The 19483-nt window shown below is 56.0% G+C and overlaps 3 protein-coding genes across 4 annotated transcripts in view; 1 reads left to right on the top strand and 2 right to left on the bottom strand.

The window, feature by feature from the left end:
* LOC306816019 (Fc receptor-like protein 2) overlaps window positions 1–14889 on the bottom strand; it is a gene marked incomplete at its 3' end in the record, with an annotated part of 35946 nt that extends 21057 nt beyond the window's left edge. The window contains exon 1 of the mRNA XM_079332520.1: window positions 14781–14889. The remainder of the gene's footprint in view (window positions 1–14780) is intronic.
* Window positions 2395–3806, top strand: LOC306816016 (Fc receptor-like A). 2 transcript variants are annotated; one of them, XM_079332518.1, is made up of 3 exons: window positions 2395–2476; window positions 2734–2988; window positions 3086–3806. In XM_079332518.1, exons 1-3 carry the CDS (start codon window positions 2464–2466, stop codon window positions 3757–3759), a joined length of 942 nt encoding a protein of 313 aa, XP_079188644.1. In that variant the 5' UTR covers window positions 2395–2463; the 3' UTR covers window positions 3760–3806. The 2 variants fall into 2 exon arrangements, with proteins under 2 accessions (XP_079188644.1, XP_079188643.1); XM_079332517.1 differs by lacking the exon at window positions 2395–2476 and having other exon boundaries at window positions 2551–2988.
* LOC306816017 (low affinity immunoglobulin gamma Fc region receptor II-like) lies at window positions 12879–16700 on the bottom strand. The gene is made up of 6 exons (XM_079332519.1): window positions 16600–16700; window positions 15989–16009; window positions 15671–15901; window positions 15136–15390; window positions 13478–13561; window positions 12879–12960 (listed from the first exon to the last, which is right to left on the bottom strand). Exons 1-6 carry the CDS (start codon window positions 16646–16648, stop codon window positions 12899–12901), a joined length of 702 nt encoding a protein of 233 aa, XP_079188645.1. The 5' UTR covers window positions 16649–16700; the 3' UTR covers window positions 12879–12898.
* Between the last annotated feature and the right edge of the window lie 2783 nt (window positions 16701–19483).

The following is a 19483-nucleotide window of genomic DNA, read 5'->3' on the forward strand; positions in this document are numbered from 1 at the left end:
CCAGAAATGCAGCAATTGATCATTTGGTGCCTGTCCCCAAGGCACTGAGAGAGCCCCAGAACTGCTGCAAAGACATCTGCTCAACAACCTGACCAGGACCTTCCTCCTTGAACAAAACCTGCAGCCTTCTGGAACCTCCCGGAAAGAATGTTTGGGTTCTGGATGTGGACACCAGAAAAGAGAGAAAAAAGTGTGGAAATATGGAGCAGGGGCTCCACACGTGGCTCTGGGGCACAGGGGTGTTCCAGCAGGAGCAGGGAGTGCCCAGGCAGGGGAATTCAGGGCAGGGTGCAGTGGATTCACCAGGGAATCAGAGCCTGAGGGACACACGGGCATTTCCACAGATTGCTGTGGAACCAAATGTACCTGGGATTTCCCATCATCAGGGCAAGTTCATCACATTTGTCCCCTTAAGTTTTGGCTCCCCAGAGGTCTCAGAACCCCACTGGGGACAGCAGAAATTCTCAGGGTCCCCAGGACAGAGGTCCCCAGGATGTGCCACCTCTGGGACAGGAATCCCCACAGGCGTGGCATCCCCATAACAGGGAGCCCTCTGGAGCAAGACTCCAGGACAAGACCCAGGTGTCACCAGCCCAGAGGAGCCCTTTTCCCTCCTGGCAGGATCCCTCTGCATGTGCCCCCCACAACAGAATCCACATCCTGGCCTCAGCATGAACAGCCTCTTCCTTCTGCGCAGGAAAGAGAAAGCAAAAATCTTGGGAGGGCACGGCCAGAGAACCCCATCCCCCACAGCCCCCCAAATACTGTCCCCTTTTCCCTTTCCTGGGATCCCCTACCTGTTACCTGCACAGGTTTTCTCTGGGATGTGTGAGCCAGGAAATGGGAGGATGGCAAAACATCCAGGGGTGGGGCAGAGAGCCAGAACCTCCCAGGACAAGCCTGGGTTGTCCCCTGGCCATGAGCACCCTGTGGGGGCTGTGATGGGTTCTGAGTCAGCCCAAAATCTGAGGCACCCTGGGCAGGAGCTGTGACTCCTATGCCACGGCCAGCACTGCCCCTCCCTGGCACTCACATTCCCTTGGTCTCTTCTCCCTGGGGACCCCCACCCCAGGTCTCCCATTGGCCTGCACAACCATTGCCTGATCCCATCCCATGGGCTGCGTCTTCCTCCCAGAAACCCATTCCCAGGGTTTTCCTTTTCCCCCCTGCCACCCCCCAGCGCCTGGGCCCATAATCCCTGGACACACACTTGGCTCTCTACAAACACCTCAGCCTCCCAAATTCTGACAACATCCTGTGCCTCACCATGTCCCTAGCTCATCAACTACCATGCTCCACAAGGTCCCTCACCCTGCCCCAATCCTGTCCCCACCCTGCCCACACCAAGGGCCACCTACACATGAGGACGAGACATGCCCTCGCTTCCTGTCCCTTCATCCCAGAGCCTGCCAGCCAGTGGACGGGTGGCCCCAGCGCGAGTGACAGCCAGTGGCCCATGGTCTGGGGACACCGGTAATGGCTGGGAAGTTGGCGCTGCTCCTGTGGGGTGAGTGCCCCGGGCACGAGCCTGACGCCCTGGGGATGGGCTTTGGTGAGGTAGAGAGGGGTGGGGAGGGGGCACAGGGGGGCTGTGGGGTCCCCTGAGGTTCCCAAGGCAGCAGAGTCAGGGCATGGGCATGGAGCCCTGTGTGGCCAGAGTGGTGGGGTGGCCGTGTGGGTAGGAACACGGGATCTGGGATGTGGGGTTGGGAACAGGGAGATCGAGGTGTGGGGACAAGGATGTGGACAAAGGAACCTTAGGGCTAGGGCAGCTGTGGGGACAGGGTCAGGGAGACAGGGATGCAGGGACAGGGACAAGGGCCACGTTCCATGCAGATGGGGCATGGGGAGAGGTGCCATGGGATTGGGATCATGGGCTCAGGGCCATGGGGATGTGGCTGTGGGGACAGGTGCTGTAGGGCTGGGGGAGGTGACCTGTGCACACATGGGGTGTCCACAGTGTCCCCATGTCCTGCCTCAGCCCAGGGTGACTGAAGGGTTTCTGTCCTCAAAACCTCCATGCTACACCAGTTTTCCTGTGGGGACAGTTTGGGGACAGACACCACACCAGCTTCCCCATGTGCTGCTGTACCAGCAGGGCCACCCCCACCCAGCCCTGTCCCTTCTCCCTTCCAGCCCAGACCCTCGCCCTCGCTGGTGAGTTCTCGGGGGATGCCGTGTCCCTGCCCTGCTGTCTCCAGTCCTATGGCGGCCCTGGCAGGCTGGTGTCCCCTGTCACCTGCAGGTGCCCAGAGCACCCAACTGCTGGTAGAGCCCCCCTGGATGCCAGCAGTGCTGTGGGACCTGGTGACACTGACCTGCCAGGGCTCGGGGACAGCCGGTGCCACCACCTGGTACGAGGACGGGCGGCTTTGGGGGCAGGAGGGACCCGACAGCTTCACTGTCACTGAGAGTGGCAGCTACACATGTGGCAGACCCGACAGTGGGCTCAGCCAACCTGTGATGGTGTCAAATGGTGAGGGGGACATGAAATGCTCAGGGTGCTTCCCTGATAGGTCTGGGTGGTCTCCACTCCGTAAATGGACGCACATCCCTTGTGTGGTGAGAGCCTGGCCCCTGCATACAGGGACATCTGTGTCATGGGGCTGCTCCTGGTGTCCCTGGGACCCTCCTGCACAGTGGACACTCCTGCCAGATGTCCCCAGTGCCATGGGCACCCATTCTGGACCTGTCTCAGGCTCCTCAGTTTGACAGGTCCCTCCTGTCCCACAGACTGGCTTGTGCTGCAGGTGCCAGCATGGGCACTGCTGGAGGGGGACACGGTGACACTGCGCTGCCGGGGCTGGCAGGACAATCCTGTCACCAGGGTGCAGTTTTACAAGGACGACAAGGAGCTGGGGGGCTCCCTCAGGGACACAGAGGTGTCCCTGTCACCCCTGGAGCTGCACAACAGCGGCCACTACTGCTGCGGGGACTTGGAGCGAACAGGAGCAAAAGTGTCAGCAGCGGTGACAGTGACAGTGCACGGTGAGCACCCCCACGGCTGGAACCCCAATTTCCTGACATCCCCAAATCCAGTTCTCAGTGGACTCAATCACAGTCCCCACCCCCATCTCCTTCCCAGAACTCAAGCCTGTCTTGGTGCTGGAGGGTACCCCCGAGCTCCCCGAGGGGTCCCCCCTCAATCTCAGCTGCCTCAGCACCCCCAGCCCCCTGCGGCCCCCAGCCCCCATCCTGTACCGCTTCTACCGGGACGGGCAGTTGGTGGGGGGCCTGCAGGGGTCCCCGCAGCTCCTGGTGTCTGCCGTGGGGGTCTCCCACTCGGGGAATTACAGCTGCGAGGTGCGCTCCGAGGGGGGGGCCGTGTGGAAGAGCAGCGCCTGGCTCAGCGTCACGGTGGGCAGTGAGTGTGGGGATGGGCACAGGGAGCCCCCACAGCCCCCCCAGCTCTCCCATCCCTGCTCAACCCTCTGTGTGCCGCCCTGCCTTCCCAGCTCTCTTCCTGGGTCCCCCCATCAACCTCGCTGGTTCCTGCATCCCCCACTAGGTCCCCACAGTTCTCCCTTGGTGTCCCTCTCCCTCTCTGATGTCCCTCCATTGTCCATGGCCCTGCCATCCCTGTCTGGGTCCCCAAAATCTTTCCTGTGGTTCCTTTCAACCCTCTCCATGTGTCCCCTCTGTGAATGTCCCATCCTTCCCTGGGGTTCCTTCCTTCCCTTTCCAAGCGTCCGCCCCACTTCGTGCCTTTCTACCTCACTGAGATTTCCCCACCCCCTCTCTGATCCTCCCTCTCCCTGAGTCCCTCACTCCTCCCTGCTGTCCCCCACTCCTCCCATGTCCCCAACCCCTCCTGTGTCCCGCTGCAGGGGTCCCACCCTCAGGGGTGTCCACATCTGTGGAGCCCCCGGGGGACGGGTGGCAGTTGGGGATCGCCTGGTGCTGAGCTGCACGGTGGCCATGGGGACAGGTCCCCTGTCCTTCTCCTGGCACCGGGGGGGCTCGGGGACACTGCTGAGCACTGGCCCCCTCCTGGAGCTGCGGCATGTTGGGCACAATGACAGCAGCCACTACCAGTGTCGGGTCAGGAATGGGGACGCTGTGGCCAAGAGTGTCCTCCTGAATGTCACTGTCCTGGGTGAGTGGGGCCCCCAGACTGAAGGTGACACCACCCACAGCATCCCCATCCCCGCCGCACCTGGTGCCAGCCCTGTCTGTGTCACCATAGTGCCCGTGGCCAATGCCACCATCACCCCCGGTCCCCTGGCACTCCAGGTGTGCCCAGGTGACCCCGTGACCCTGCGCTGCTCGGTGCAGGTGGGCTCAGCCCCTGTCACCTTCACCTGGCTGCACAATGGGCACAAGGTGGCCAAGGGTCCCCTCCTGGAGCTTGGGGCCGTCAGTGTGGGACATTCGGGCACCTACCAGTGCGTGGCCACCAACCAGCTGGGACAGGACGGGCACCGCGTGTTCCGGGCACTCAGCCCAGAGCTGGCCCTGGAGGTGACACCACAGGGAACCACTGGACTCACAGGTGACGTCACACGGAATCACTGGAGTGTTCAGGACTCCCGGGGTTCAGGGTGACCCCGTTGTGTCCCTCTGTGTCCCCAGCAGTGGCTGTGAATGTCGGCAGGACCCTCCTGTACCTGCTCCTGCTCCTGGCTGTCATTGGGGGCTGTCACTGGTGGCACCGCTGGGGTGGGTGACCCACACAGAGCTGCCAGGACCCCACGGGCGACTAAAGGACACCAGTGACACCTATGAGAGCGTGCTGTGACACTGGGGACACTGGGAGTCCCCATCCCATGGCTCCCGTGGTTGCCCATCCTGCCCAGGGTGATGACCATGAGTCAGGGGGCTGCATAGGGCACCCAATGCTCCCCTTTCCCCCTCCCAGTGCTCCCAGTACACTCATGGCTCCCCATCTCTCCTCCCAGCTTTGGGGAACACAGGACTCGTTTCCTCTTATTGGCACCGAAATGCAGCTTTTTGGCTCAACTGGCAGAGATGGTGTTTCTTTGTTCAGCACTGTTGAGCTTTAGGAAGGGGATTCTCCAATTTTGGGCTGTCACAAAAAACAGGGGCTGGTGCCCCTCCCCCTGCCAGTGGAGGCACAAAAAGCAAAGGTCCCAAAGGGCAGAGACAAGAACAATTTCCTGCAAACTGCAACGAGAGAACAAAACCAACAGCAACAGCAACAAGGGTCAGAATCCAAAGGGTCACAAAAGGAACCATTTCCAGGGAAAGCCCCAGCAAGGAACAAACCCCAGACAATTCCCCCAGCTCAATTCCTCCACCAGAGGAACCTGGCAGGGCCCTGGATCTTCATTGCTCTGATGGCCACAGCAGCCTTCAGGAGGCTCTGGATTCTCGTGTCACCATTCCCAAACCCCTCCTGTGCCGTGGTCCCCACACCACGATGGCACAAAGGCCCTGGGGGGTTCCAGAGCCTCCCCCTTTTCCAGGGCAGCCAGGATCAGGCCATGGCAGTTGAATTCCCTCTGTCTCCACAACAGCTCTGCCAAAGCCAAGTGATGCCCTTTGGGCTCCCTCAAATCCCCTCTCCTGAGAGAATCGGTGCCAAGGATTCCTGGGGCCTCGGGGCCAGTCCCAAGGGGATGTTTTGGCCATTCCCAGCATTTTAAACATTCACAAATGGGGGAAAAATTCCTCCCAATGCCCACAAAATCCTCCCCTCTCAGCCTGGGAATTCTGCTCCTCCAATTGTCTCATCCAGGTGCAGAATTCCCCCCGCTCCCAGAGCTTCTCCCATATGGAAAATCAAAGAATTGGGAATTTGGGTCAGCTGGGACAGAGCCAAATCCCAGCCAGGATTTCTTCAGATGCAATGGCCACAGGCAAGTCCTGACAGCTCCTCACACCCCTTGGGCTTCCAGAGCTGGTAGTAAAACTTTCCTGCAGCTCAGAAATCCCTGGAATTAATCAGTAATTGACTTAACCAACCCAGGAGTGAAGTGCAGTGGTGGGGAGATGTGGAGGGATCCCAGAAAACCAATATTCCACACAGGGATTTGAGGCACTATAGTCCAAAAGATCCACAAAGTTTCACTAATTTTGGTTTTGAGGGGGAAGGTGAGTTTCCACACAGCAGGAATATCAGGAATATTCCCATGGGAAGGTGTTTTCTGCGTCAATGTTACAATTTTGGGTGTCTAAAAGCAGCAGCTGGAGAACACCAGATCCAGGATCTCCCCCCAAATTCCCAGCAAGGGCCATGGGCCCATCTCCCCCCAGTCACACTCTCACCAAGGGACCCTCCCCACCTCAGGACACCCCAAACCTCACCACACCCTCAGCAAGGGACCCTCAGCCCCTCAACACCCCAAATTCCCAGCAGGGGCTGGGGATCTCAACTCCTCTCATTAAACCCTCAGCAAGGGACCCCCCAAACCCCACCAAGGGCTCCTCTTCCTGATCCAAATAAATTCATTTAACTGTTAAAGTACCCCTTCGTTCTGATACCCAAAGAGGCTGACCTGGAACAGACACTAGACAGAGTTAAAGGAATAAAATAGAATTTAGTAAGAGTATTACACGGATACACCTTGGGGAGTACAAGAGGCTTCACCCAAGCTGGACTCCAAGCCATGAGTTTTCACAGTTTTATAACTTTTGGCCCATTTCCATAGGGTTAATTGTCCAATTCCAGTTCCAGGTTATGCAATCTCACCCTCCCAGATTGCTCTCCCCAATTCACTGCTGTTTGCACTTTTTGTATAAATTATACATTTTGAGGCTGAAGCTGCCACAGTGTCCCTGGTCCTGGAGCTGGAAAAGGATTGTTTTGTCTGACTGAACTGTGAGGAGAACCTCCTAACACTTTACATGGAGTTCAGAGTCACACACTAAGGCAGTGCAGAATCTGGAAAACAGGAAAACTAAAATTTAAGGCATCAATTCCAATCCCAGGCAAGTGCTGGGGGTGTCCCTCCATGGACACGTTCCATCGGGCACCGCTCCCTCGGCTTTACAGACATCCTGATAGTCATGAGACTGCCCAAACCCCTCCCGAAATCCCTCCGCATTTTGCACACAGTGAGTTCCGTCACTCAGGATTTTTTGGATTTCTGTCATTTATGCTTTCCATGGAGTAAGATTGCCACCTTCTGTTCGCTGTTCTGAACTACACAATGTATTTTGGGGGGCTTGCTTCTATTTTAGACGATTCCATCGTTGTTATAAGAACATATCATATTATTGGCTTTTCGCAATTAATAAAATGAATGCTGTATGTATAATGTTGCGAAACTCTGCTGTATAAATATAGTTTATTTTAGTTGCGCGTGTGCGCGGCTCTGGACTCCATTTCCCAGGGGGCACAGCGCGTGGCTGGGCGTGGCTCAGTGCGTCACTTCCGCCGCGGCTGCGCTGACTCGTCGTTGCGGCGCTGGCGGCGGCAGAGACGGTGAGGGGCGGGCGGCCGGAGCGTCTCGGGCCGTGTCCTCGGGCACATCCCCAGCAGCTGGGGCAGCGTGTGAAGGGGGGATTGTGCCCCTCAGCACAGCGGCTCATCGAGTCACTGCCTTCTAAGAGTAAAATTGGTATTTCCCACAATGTTGTTGGGTTTTTGTTTTTTTTGTTTTTTGGTTGTTTTTTTTTTTTTCCTAAATGTTTTAATGCTCTTTTTGGAACATTAAAATTCAATTTGTAAAATTGTATTAACCAATTTGATTGTAATTTTCCTTTTTCTTTTTTACTTGTCTGCATATTTTTTCATTAATTAAGACATATCCTGACGTTCTTTTTCTTTTTAAACATTTGGATGAACTATTAAGATGTATCTTTTCCTGTTAGGAGGGCTTGTTCTTTTATTTCCCTCCTTCTGCTATAACCCCTATTCCTAATGGTGTCTGAAAATTTTTCTTCTCAATATGTTATTACTTATTTGAGTAATTAGTAAGATATTTCTCCTCCATACTTTGGTTTTACTTTTAATTATTGCACCTTTAATTAATGACAGCAACTTCAAATTCCTTTTCCCTTTCTCCTGCCATTTCCACAGTGTTACTACACATATCACATTTTTTTGAACATTTACTACACAAGTTCATCTTGTTCCAGTATTTATTATAAATTTTAATAATTTCTTTTGTGGGCCTGTTTTCTTAAAGGCTTTGGATGATAGAGCCCATGATCTCCCCATCTTCTTCCAGATGTACCTCCCGAACTACTCTCAGATCCCTTCCCAGCTGAGGGCACCTCCCTCCACAGTGTATCTTTTCTTCACAGCACAAACAGGCATTCTCAGCCTGCTCCTGGTACCTTGACTGTGCCAGGGCTTCACCCTTTCCCTTCTCCCCGTCTCTAAAACATGAATGTTTAGGAGTAGTGGGATGGGAGGGACTGTCAGGATGTCTCTGGATTTCAGCTGAACTCTCAGCACTTTGGTACGATATTCTTCCTTTACAGAGGGAGTTCCTTTGGGCAGTGGGAGCCGGAGTCACTAAGGGAGCAGTGGCAAGGGCGGGGTTTAGTAACAGACCTGAGAGTGCCCGAGAGAGAGAGAGAGGTGGGGGCAGAAGGCAGCACTTGTGGGGAGAGTGGTTGGAGGGAACCGCCGAGGAGCCTCCATCAGCACCCAGATCAGTGCACGGCCCGTGCACACGCGGCTGGTGGCGCTGGGACCGCGGCGCCTGGGAGGGACAGGGGACAGGCAGAGGAACCGGCGTGGGTTGTGCTGGCACGGGCGGGGAGCCCAGGGCAGCCGGGCCACGGCTGGAGCAACCTGCGAAAAACCCGCAGCAGCCTGGATGGAGGCTGGGGCAGGCACCGGGGGAAAAGCTTCGGGTGCCGAGGCTAGGGCAAAACCGGAGCCAGGGGGAAGGCAATATTTCGTTCTTTTTTTTTTTTTTTTTTCTTTTCTGCTCTATCTCTGGGGTTTTTGATCTTTTAAAAAGTTTTACTTCCAGGGGTTCTGTGTCTCTTGCCCAACACATGGCATTCTCCCCATTCTTTGGATCACTTGATTCTCCTGAATTTACAAATACATTGAAGGGCTGGCAAATCTAATCCTCCCAGGGCATATCTGCCAGCATTTTTCCTTCTTTCTTCAAACCCATCTTACCTGCTTCTTGTCCCATTTTTCCAGTTCATCCCTGGCCTCTGCCTCTTCTTTCTAACTAATTTCTCTGGTAACTGCAACACACTTGCCCCCCCTCCACAGCAAAGAAAACCCTTATTTTTTCTTTGCTTGTTCTCACATTTTTGTTGGACAACCTTGGATGCTCTTCGGAATTTCATCCCTCAATCCAGCAATGTTTTGGGTCCGCTACTTTTGTCCTGTTTCCTAGTAATCCACTACTATGGACTGTGCTAGGAAACCCTTGGCTCCCTTTATATTTTGTATCCCAGTTCTTACATGAACCCTGATTCTTATCTGAACCTTTGGTACCTGGGTTCTTTGGTTTTCTGAAAAAACCTGACCCATTCCTGATTGGTCCTTCAGTGCCTCTGGCCCCCGACGGTTTAAATAAAATCCCTTTGACAAACACCCCTGGTCCCTGACTTTATTTTATATCCCTTCAAGAAGCGCTCCCAGCCCCTTTTTTATTTTGGAAGTCCCCTCTTCAATCACTTTGTTCCTTCACCTGCTGCTTGTCTCGTGAGAAGTCAGAACTGAGGTTAGAAGAACTCAGCACTCGGCCCGTAACTGCTGCATCTCAGACAGACACCAGTCACACACCACCCAACCAAGCGATACTCACAGTCCGATGTTCTTGCCTGGATCTTCGTGTACAAGAAATCACAGGTAATTTACTGCAATTTTCCTCGGGGAGCTCAAATTTCTTGCCCATGCCTTATCTTTTGATGAATTTCCTATCCCAGGAGAAGGCAAGAGTCACCCCAGGAGGCACCAAAGGTAGGGTGTTTTCCCAGCATCAGTTTTTCTCCCCTGAAAAATGGAAATTCATCACATTGAGATCACAATTTTTTTTATAAATTACAACAATCGGGTAGGTTAATCAATAAGGCAATTTGTTAATTCCATGATAAGGAACGGGCAAGCAGTGCTGGGGATGCAGGGAGTCTGCACTCCACCAACACGTCCATTCTAGCCCTGGTCACTGCCCCTTTTCTAGGCAGGTTCTTGTTGAGTGCTGTCATGCCTACTGTGCTGGGATAGCCCGAACATGTTGGCTGGATTCCAAGCAACAGCGGCTACAAGCCCCCACCAGGGCTGGACAAGGCTTGAACCTGTTCTCAGGTTACACTCTTAGCAAGCAGGTAACAGCAGTAACAAGCCTTCCCATGTTCACACAAGCTTGCATTTTCCTTATAATAAAAAGTGGATACAATTCATAATTATAGTGGCATAAAACACATAACAGCAAAAGCCAGTAATTCACAGCAAAGTCATTTTAAGAAATATAATGAAATTATTATATTTTCCTCTGTCTCATGTCCATGCTTTACATTAAGTTCAATATTCTTGTTTATATTGATCCCATGCTGTGTTTCTATAATGACACAAATCATTATGTAACATCTCACACGATTATAACATTTTCTAGCAGACTTTTTAACAGGAAAACTAAATTCAAAGGTAATCTTTCCATCATTCATGGGCAAAGGGGACAGAAACAGAGCCACAGGCACAGGGGCCACTGTTCAAAAGTTTTCTGGCACTCTCAGGGGTGCAGCGAGGGCCACAGTGGCAACCGCAGTCCCTCCAGTAGCCTGTAATGATTTTTTTTTGTCTCCCCGGCTCACTGGCTGTATCTCTCCCACAATTCCAGTTCGCGGCTCTGTGGCTGCTTTGCTCATTTGTTCCCCGGTTCTTCAGACCGCGCCCCGTGTCTGCTCAGAGGCAATTTCTCTTTTACTTTTCTCAGCTCTCGGCTGTTCCCTCACCCATGGTTCTTGAGACCGCTGTCCCCACAACTCATTTATTCTCCCACGCTCAAAGAAGTGATGTATTTTCTGGTCCATGACCTTTTCTTGTTTCTTGGCATCCTGTGGCTGGCTGTAGCCATAACCTTTCACTACTTTGTATATTCCGTTTCTGAGTCCCTTGGTTTCTTTTGACCCATCACTTACAGCATCCCAGAGAGTTATTCCCAGCCTTTCCCACTCGAGGGAAGCACTCCTGGGGGGCGTTTCCCACTGTCAAAAATACTCTTGGGGGTGGCAAAAAATCCTCTCTCCTGACCCCATCACAAGAGTCTTTTTAAGACCTCCAGGTCACACTTCACTGCTCTCTTAGAAAGAATAAGCTGGAGGACATTCAGCATGGCCTGCTCTTCTTTTGACAGTGCCTTTCCCATCCTTCCAGCCCCAGCTGCTCACCTTTCCCAGTGTCCCTGCTGCACTGTACATATTTTTTCCAGAGCCTTTCTCCCAGGACCCTTCTTTCTCCCGCATTCCTTGGAGATGCCCTCCGACTCCCCCAGCGCGGTTCTGCAGCGCCAGTCTCCAACCGAGCCTCCCGCCTGTTCACTCACAGAGCCCTGCAGAGTGCAAAGGGTGCGTAGCTCTGCTTCATTAGCACGGTGTAAATCACTGTGGAGTCACCAACATGCAGGAGCTCAGTACTTGTGAACAACTAACCAGTGTGATTAAGCAGAAGCCACTTTATTGTTTGCATTATGCTTGTTGGGGGTTGAGTGTTTTTCTGTTACTGTGTCAATTGAAAGAATTTTTCCCATTATCATGCCAATGGAGCTGGCCGGGCTACACCCAGGGTCCCTGATGGGTCCAGACAAAGGGGTGGGTGGGGACGGCCCCCGGAGGGGCCTCTGAGGCTTCCGGGAGGGCACTCGCGTTTCCGGTGAGCCGGGAGCAGGACGCCTGGGATCGTTCAGCCACGCGGCCGAGCACAGCAGAGCCAGACCCTCTGCGATCACCTGCCCTGCATCTGCCCCGTTCCAGCCTCCTGCCTCTGCGGACACAGCTGATCCCCCGGACACACACGGTGAGCGAGGAGCCGCCGCCCTCGGTGAGGGTGAGCCCGTTCCCGCCCGGGACCGGCGTGGCCGCTGCTGCCCCTCCCCCCTCCCTCCTGCCTCTGTTCCCGCCTGCCCTTCAGCAGATCAGAACTGGGACTAAGCACAGAAACAGCGTGCTTGCATCTAAAGGGACTGACACCGAGTTACCTATTTCGTTCTGTTAGCAATTTTAACTGTTATTGTTTTCTGCTTGTACAGTTAGATATATTAGTAAAAGAGCTGTTATTCCCACCCCCCTTATCTCTGCCTCAGAGTCCTTGATTCAAACAATTATAATACTTGGGGGGGGGAGTGGAACCAAAGTCTCTATTCCAAAGGGAAACTTCTGCCCTTACTGGCAGACACCTGTCCTTTCAAACCAGGACAATGCTCTACTTACACATTCTAAAACTACTGTCCCTGGGATCACGCAGTACTTGATGGGTGCCTCTGTGTTGTCCACGTGCTCTGCTGGCACCTCTCAGGAAATATGATTGGTTACAGTTCAGTGCTTCCAGGCCCTTCTTTATCTTAATTCTTGCAGTCTTCGTATTCTGTTTTCTGCTTCTTCTTTCCCAGATTAGCACAATTTAAGTTTTAGTAGCCTTGACAATTTCCAGAGTGTTTGATAAGAATATCTAAAAATGATTTGGCCAGAGCACTGGTAGGAGCACACTGTAGTCTAAGACGTTCAAATACATTGCTACAGTGGGCACCCATGGGAGCAGAGAGGGTACACATGAGGGGTGCCCTCAGGAAGGGACCTCCAGTCCCAGCCATGCCCCGAGTGTCCCAGCACATTCCCGTAGATGTCCCCACATTCCCGTGGTCGCCCATGGGTCGCTGGCAGCTCTGCGTAGGCCACCTGGGGATCCTGGAGTGTGGTGGCACAGGGAGACACTGTGAGAGACACTGACTGTGGCATCTGGTCATGGGGACACTCATGGGTGACGTGTCGCTTTGCGTGTGTCCCAGCCCGGTTTGCTTGGTGCTCACGACGTGGGTGTACAGCACCTCCCCCTCCTCTGGGGGGGCCGGGGGCTGTGGGGGGACCCTAAGGGAATAAAGGAGATGTGTGGGAGGGAATGGGAGGTCTTGGGGGTTGGGGTCGAAGGCCAGAGTGTAGTTTCAGCTCCCCCCTCACCTTTCCTGCTGCTTTCTGTGAGCTGCAAAGGAAAGAGGGGAAGGGTAACTGTCAGGTCCCCTGGGCCCTGACCCCTCTCTGGAATCCTCAAACCCCACTGCCTCCTTAATTTCCCCCCAGACCCCTGAGAATCCATGGTGATTCCCAGAACATTTAAACCACCCCAGTACCCAGCACTGCATGAAGCCCCAGAATGTCAAGCCTGGCAGGGAGGCTGAATCTCCTAATTCCCCTGGGATCACTGAAAGAACTCCCAAAATCCCTGCAACACCCTCCAACACCACCCCAAATCCTTCAGAACACTGAGCAACTGTCCTGAGCACTCAGCACTTCTGCAGTCAGGGGCTGTGGGTGCCACCCCATCACCCCCACATTTAAATGGCCCCCCCAGTTCCCCAGGGACCCCATTGTCCCCATTGTCACCCACCCATGTTGTACCATCGGTGCCAGCCCACAGCTCCACACACGAGCAGGAGCAGGAAGAGGAGGGACCTGCCAAGGCCTGCGGCCACTGCTGGGGACAGAAGGGACACATCAGGGTCACCTCTCACTGAAGGGCTCCTGCAATCCCAATGACCCCGTGTGACCCCACCTGTGTTCCAGTGGTGTCCAGTGGTTCCCTGTGGTGTCACCTCCAGGGCCAGCTCTGGGCTGAGTGCCCGGAACACACGGTGCCCGTCCTGTCCCAGCTGGTTGGTGGCCACGCACTGGTAGGTGCCTGAATGTCCCACATCGACAGCCCCAAGCTCCAGGAGGGGACCCTGGGCCACCTCATGCTCATTGGGCAGCCAGGTGAAGGTGACAGGGGCTGAGCCCACCTGCACCGAGCAGTGCAGGGTCACGGAGTCACCTGGGCACACCTGGAGTGCCGGGGGACCGGGAGTGATGGTGGCATTGGCCACGGGCACTGCGGGGACACAGACAGGGCTGAGGTCAGCGGGAGGTGCTGGCACCCGCTAGGGATTATGGACCAGATGGGGGGATAAGGGTGAGAGGGGTGGGATGGGGAATCCATGGGTATAGTCACTCCCACCCAGAGGGTCCTGCTCACCAAGGATGGGGACATTTAGGAGGACTCTGTCCCTTACAGGTAGTATCCCCAACGTGCTGCATCTCCAGGATTGGAGCAGTGCCCAGTGTCGTGACCAAGGCTCCCCGGTGCCAGGGGAATGACAGGGAACCTGTCCCCACGGCCACCGTGCAGCTCAGCTCCAGAGTGTCCCCGAGTGCCACCTCTCACCAACGGGAGTGCACCAGAAGTGACCTTCCGAGAGTGGGACCCCTGCCGAGTGACACAGGAGGGACTGGGGACAGTCGAGGAGTGGGAGACACCACGGAGTCATGAGAGAATAAGAGAGGGGGAGGATGAGAGAGGAGTGGGGAGCCACCAGTGAGGACGAAGGGGGCCCAGAGATGTGAGTGAGACTTGGAAAGGAGTGGAAGGGACCTTAGAGAAGGATGAGAGATTCAGAGAGGGGAAATCAGGAGAGGGTTGAAGGGAAGATTTTGGGGACCCAGACAGGGATGGTGGGACCTATGGACAATGGAGGGACATCACAGAGGGAGAGCTGCAAACAGGAGGGGGCTGAGGGACCCTGGTGAGGGATGCAGGGAACAGGAGAGGTGATGCAGGGACCCAGGGAGAGAGCTGGGAAAGCAGGAGAGCACGCAGAGGGTTGAGCAGGGATGGGAGAACTGTGGGGGCTCCCCGTGCCCATCCCCACACTCACTGCGCACCGTGACGCCGAGCCGGGCGCTGCTCTTCCGCACGGCCCCCCCCTCGGAGCGCACCTTGCAGCTGTAATTCCCTGAGTGGGAGACCCCCACGACGGGCACCTGGAGCTGTGGGGACCCCTGCAGACCCCCACCAACTGCCCATCCCGGTAGAAGTGGTACAGGAGGGGGGCTGGGGGTCGCAAGGGGCTGTGGGTGCTGAGGCAGCTGAGATTGAGGGGGGACCCTCCAGCAGCGGCACCGTGAAGAGCTCTGGGAAGGAGATGGGGGTGGGGACTGTGACTCTGAGTCCACTGAAAAGTCGCTGTGGGGGTGTCAGGATATTTGAATTCAAGCAGTGGGTGTGCTCACCATGCACTGTCACTGTCACCGGTGCTGACAGTGACATTCCTGAGGCCACCCACCCCCCGCAGCGGTAGCGGCCGCTGTTGTGTAGCTGCAGGGGGGACAGGGACAGCTCTGTGTCCCTGATGGCACCCTTGAACTCCTTCTCATTCTGATAAAATTGCACCCTGGTGACAGGGTTGTTCTGCTGGGCTCGGCAGCGTAGTGTCACCGTGTCCCTCTCCAGCAGTGCCCGTGCTGGCACCTGCAGCACCAGCCAGTCTGTGGGACAGGAGGGTCTCATCACACTGAGGAGCCCGAGACGCGTCCAGAGTGGGTGCCCATGGCACCAGGGACGTCTGGGTGTAGTATTCACTGCACGGGAGGTTCCCAGGGACACCAGGAGCAGCCCTGTGGCACAGCTGTCCCCAGGGGGCTCCAACCACAGTGGGATGCACTGGGATGTCCCTGTTGCAACAGGAAGGCTGTGAGGCCACCCACACAGTGGAGCCCACCCAGATCTATCATGGAGCCATTCTGAGCATTTGAGATCCCCCCTCACCATCTGACACCATCAGGGGACGGCTGGGCCCGCTGCCAGGTCTGTCACACATGTAGGTGCCACTCTCTGTGACAGTGAAGCTGTCCCTTCTCTCCTGCCGGAAGCACTGCTTGTCCTTGTACCAGGTGGTGGCACCGGCGGTCCCCGAGCCCTGGCACGTCAGTGTCACCCGGTCCCACAGCACCGCCGGCATCCAGGGGGGCTCCACCAGGAGCTGGGTGCTCTGGGCACCTGCGGGTGACAGGGGACACCAGCCTGCCAGGGCACCACAGGGCTGGGGACAGCAGAGCAGGGACATGGCATTCCCCGAGGACTCACCAGCGAGGCCGAGGGTCTGTGCTGGAAGGGAGAAGGGACAGGGCTGGGTGGGGGTGGCTCTGCAGGGATAGTGTGACCGAGGGGGGGAGAGTGAGACTGTCCCCAAAATGTCCCCATGGGGACACCCTTCTTTTAGGAATGTGCTCAAGTACAGTCCCCAATATGTCTGAAGAAGCTCCCAGGGGACATTTTTTTGTCACACGTCTGGGTAGAACGGACATCTCGACGACAGGGACAACACAGCCACCCTGTGCCTGTTCAGGTCACTACCTGCCATTCCTACGGCCACATCCTCATGATGCTTCCCCCATTTTCCCTGTCCCCACAACTGCCCCAGCCTTGTGGAGCCCAACCCCACAGTTCTTTCCCCTGTTCCTGTTCCCATATCCCTGCCCCCACATTCCCATCCCATTCCTGTCCCCTTGTCCCTGTTCTGAGTGTCACACAATGACCCTGGTGACACTGAGGGAGCTCCGGCTCTGTCCCCCACTGGCTCTGTTGGCCTTGGGGACCTCAGGTAACCTCTCAGCCCCCCTGTGCGCCCTCCCCACTGCTCTCTGCCTCACCAGGGCCCATCCCCAGGGCGTCAGGCCTGTGCCCTGGTCACTCACCCCACAGGAGCAGCGCCACCTTCCCGGCCATCCCGGTGTCGCCGGCCATGGGCACTGGCTGTCACTCGCTGCTGGGGCCACCTGTCCCCTGGATGGCGGCTCTTGGGATGAAGGGACAGGAAGCAAGGGCAGGTGTCTTCTCATTGTGTAGGTGGCTCTTGGTGAGGGTAGGGTGTGGACAGGATGGGGGCAGGGTGGGGACATTGTGGGACATGGGGTGATGGTGGGACATGGTGGGACAGGATGTTGCCAGAATTTGAAGGCTGAGGTGTTGCAGGGAGCCAAGGATGGGTGTCCAGGGCCCTGGGGTGCAGGGATGGGGTCCCATGGGAATGGGGGTCACAAGGGTTAGGTGGATTAAAACTCAGTGAAGAAGGTCCCAGAACAACATGGCATCCAGGGATTTGTGGTCATGGAATGGATCCCAGGAATGGGGGTGCCAGAGCAATGGGGGTCCTGGGGAAATCATGGGCCCCCAGAGAATGGGGGTCCCAAGGCCTGGAACTACCCAGATGGGGGTCCTTGGGAATGGAGATCCTGGAGAATGGCAGTGCTGGGATGGGGGTCCCAGGGAAGGGGGAACATAAAGAATGGAGTCCCCATGGTTGGGTTTCCAGGGGAATGGGGGTGCCAGGGATGGCAGTGTCTGGGCAGGCCAGGGGTCACAGCTCCTTCCCTTAGTGCCTCAGATTTTGTGGTGACCAAGGGCCCAACACTGGGGTGCTAATTTCCTGGGCAGGCATCACATGGGGATCCTGGGTATCTTCACTTCTGTGCTGTCCCCTGCCATTGACATTCTCCTCTCTCTATTCCTCTTTTTTCCCCTTTCACAATTTTGTGCCATGCCACCTTGCTCCCAGTTCCTGACTCAAAAATCCTGGAGAGCACCTTGGAAAAAACTGGTTGGGGTAGCCCGAGGAAAGGAGAAAAGGGGGTGGAGAGACTCCAGGGAGGGGTGGAGAGGCTGTGCAGGATGGGGGTGTCTGGCTGTGCTCACCCAATACTTTCACTTTCTCTCTCCTGCAGCAGAAGGAATAGGCTGTTTGTGCTGAGTCACACGGGGTGGGTTCTGTCCTGGGGGCACATCCAGGGGGTCCTGCCTGAGGGGATCCTGTCCTGGGGGTGACACATTCTGGATTTTGTCCCAGCGGTGACACATCCCAGTGGGGGAGATCCTGTCCTGGGGGATGGTGGTTCTGGGCAGGGTCCCTGGACACATTCCCTGAGCAAGTCCCTGTCCAGGGTAGGGCACATCCTGGAGACCCCTGTCCCGGGCAGGGGGGCCCTGCCATCCCCCTCTGTCCTCAGTGGGGCACTGTGACCTCTGTGACCTCTGGGGTGCCCTGACTCAGGGTGTGACCCACCCACCCTACACCCCCTCATTGGCTGGCCCCACCCATCTGGGAGCCTCAATCCCCATTTGGGAACCCTCACAGGTGCAGCACCTTGGCCCCATTGCACAGCCCACCAAGACCATTCTGTGGGTGAAAATCCCCAGCAGGGCTGACTGGGGGTAACAGACATGGGCTGGTGTCAGTCAGGGAAGACACAGACACTCAAAAACACCCAAAACACAGCCCCACACTTAAAACCCCTGCAGGGCCTCAGTGCTGGCAACCAGGAGATGGATGAGACCCTCCCCATGAAACACTTGTGAAGCTCTTGGGGGGCTTCCCCCTCCCTGTGCTGCTCCAAATCAATCGCACACAAGGTTTCTGTCCTCAGGGGTGGGGACACTTTGGGTTTATTTCATTTGTAGAGAAATCCTGTTCCTGATTTTCCCAATCTCGCTCCTCCCCTGCAGGATCTGAGCTGCTAAGGGCAGCTGAGGAATGGAGCCCCAGGCTGCAAGGAGCTCCCAAACTCCTGCTCCTTGAATCCAGTGGCCATCCAAGTGTGGGCCCAGCCATGGCCCAGCCCCAGTGCCCAGGGATGGGCATTGGCCAGCCCTGCTCTGGCCAGCCCCAGGTGGCAGCCAGGACCTGAGGCTCCCCTGCCCCCTTGGCTTTGATTCTCGCAGCTTTCGAGCTGCTGCAAAGGTGAGAATTCTTTCTGTGGCCAAAAAAGGCTTGGCTGTGGTTTGCTCAGCCCTGCAAGAAGCACAAAAGCCAGTGTGAACCCAAGCAGTGGCTCTGTGAGGGCCTTTGATGGTTTTCAGAGCAGGGCTGGCTGGAAACCCCCCCTGCAGGGGCAGCTGTGAGGTAACCAGTCCGGAAATGCAGCAATTGGTCATTTGGTGCCTGTCCCCAAGGCACTGAGAGAGACCCAGAACTGCTGGAAATCCCACAAGGATCTGCTCAACAACCTGACCAGGACCTTCCTCCTTGAACAAAAAGTGCAGCCCTCTGAAACCTACCAGAAAGAATGATTGGGTTCTGAATGTGGACACCAGTAGAGAGGGAAAAATGTGGAAATATGGAGCAGGGGTTTCACACGTGGCTCTGGGGCACAGGGGTGTCCCAGCAGGAGCAGGGAGTGCCCAGGCAGGGGAATTCAGGGCAGGGTGCAGTGGATTTACCAGGGAATCAGAGCCTGAGGGACAAACGGGCATTTACACAGTTTGCAGTGGAACCAAATGTACCTGGCATTTCCCATCATAGGGCAAGGTCAACACAGGAATCACCTTAAGTTTGGGCACTCCCGAGGTGCCAGGGTCACACTGGGGACAGTGAGAAAGCTCAGGAACCCCAGGACAGAGGTGCCCAGGATGTGCCAACTCTGGGACAGGAATCCCCAAGGATGTGGCACCTCCAGAACGAGGAGGCCCCTGGGATAAGACCCAGGTGTCACCAGCCCAGAGGAGCCCTTTTCTCTCAGAGCGGAACCCCTCTGGATGTGTCCCCACAACAGAATCCACGTCCTGGCCTCAGTAAAAACAGCCTCT

Source organism: Erithacus rubecula, assembly GCF_903797595.1.
Source record: "Erithacus rubecula genome assembly, contig: scaffold_335_arrow_ctg1, whole genome shotgun sequence".
In the NCBI taxonomy this organism is placed as follows: domain Eukaryota; kingdom Metazoa; phylum Chordata; class Aves; order Passeriformes; family Muscicapidae; genus Erithacus; species Erithacus rubecula.

What these genes read in the sequence shown, in the direction of transcription:
- LOC306816017 (XM_079332519.1), bottom strand. Translation starts at nt 16,648, where the DNA reads ATGGCCGGCGACACCGGGATGGCCGGGAAGGTGGCGCTGCTCCTGTGG. An exon ending in ACAGACCCTCGGCCTCGCTG is followed by an intron (nt 15,902 to 15,988) that starts GTGAGTCCTCGG and finishes TGTCACCCGCAG; the next exon opens with GTGCCCAGAGCACCCAGCTC. An exon ending in GCACCGATGGTACAACATGG is followed by an intron (nt 12,961 to 13,477) that starts GTGGGTGACAAT and finishes TTATTCCCTTAG; the next exon opens with GGTCCCCCCACAGCCCCCGG.
- LOC306816016 (XM_079332517.1), top strand. Translation starts at nt 2,601, where the DNA reads ATGGGGCTGCTCCTGGTGTCCCTGGGACCCTCCTGCACAGTGGACACT. An exon ending in GGTGACAGTGACAGTGCACG is followed by an intron (nt 2,989 to 3,085) that starts GTGAGCACCCCC and finishes TCTCCTTCCCAG; the next exon opens with AACTCAAGCCTGTCTTGGTG.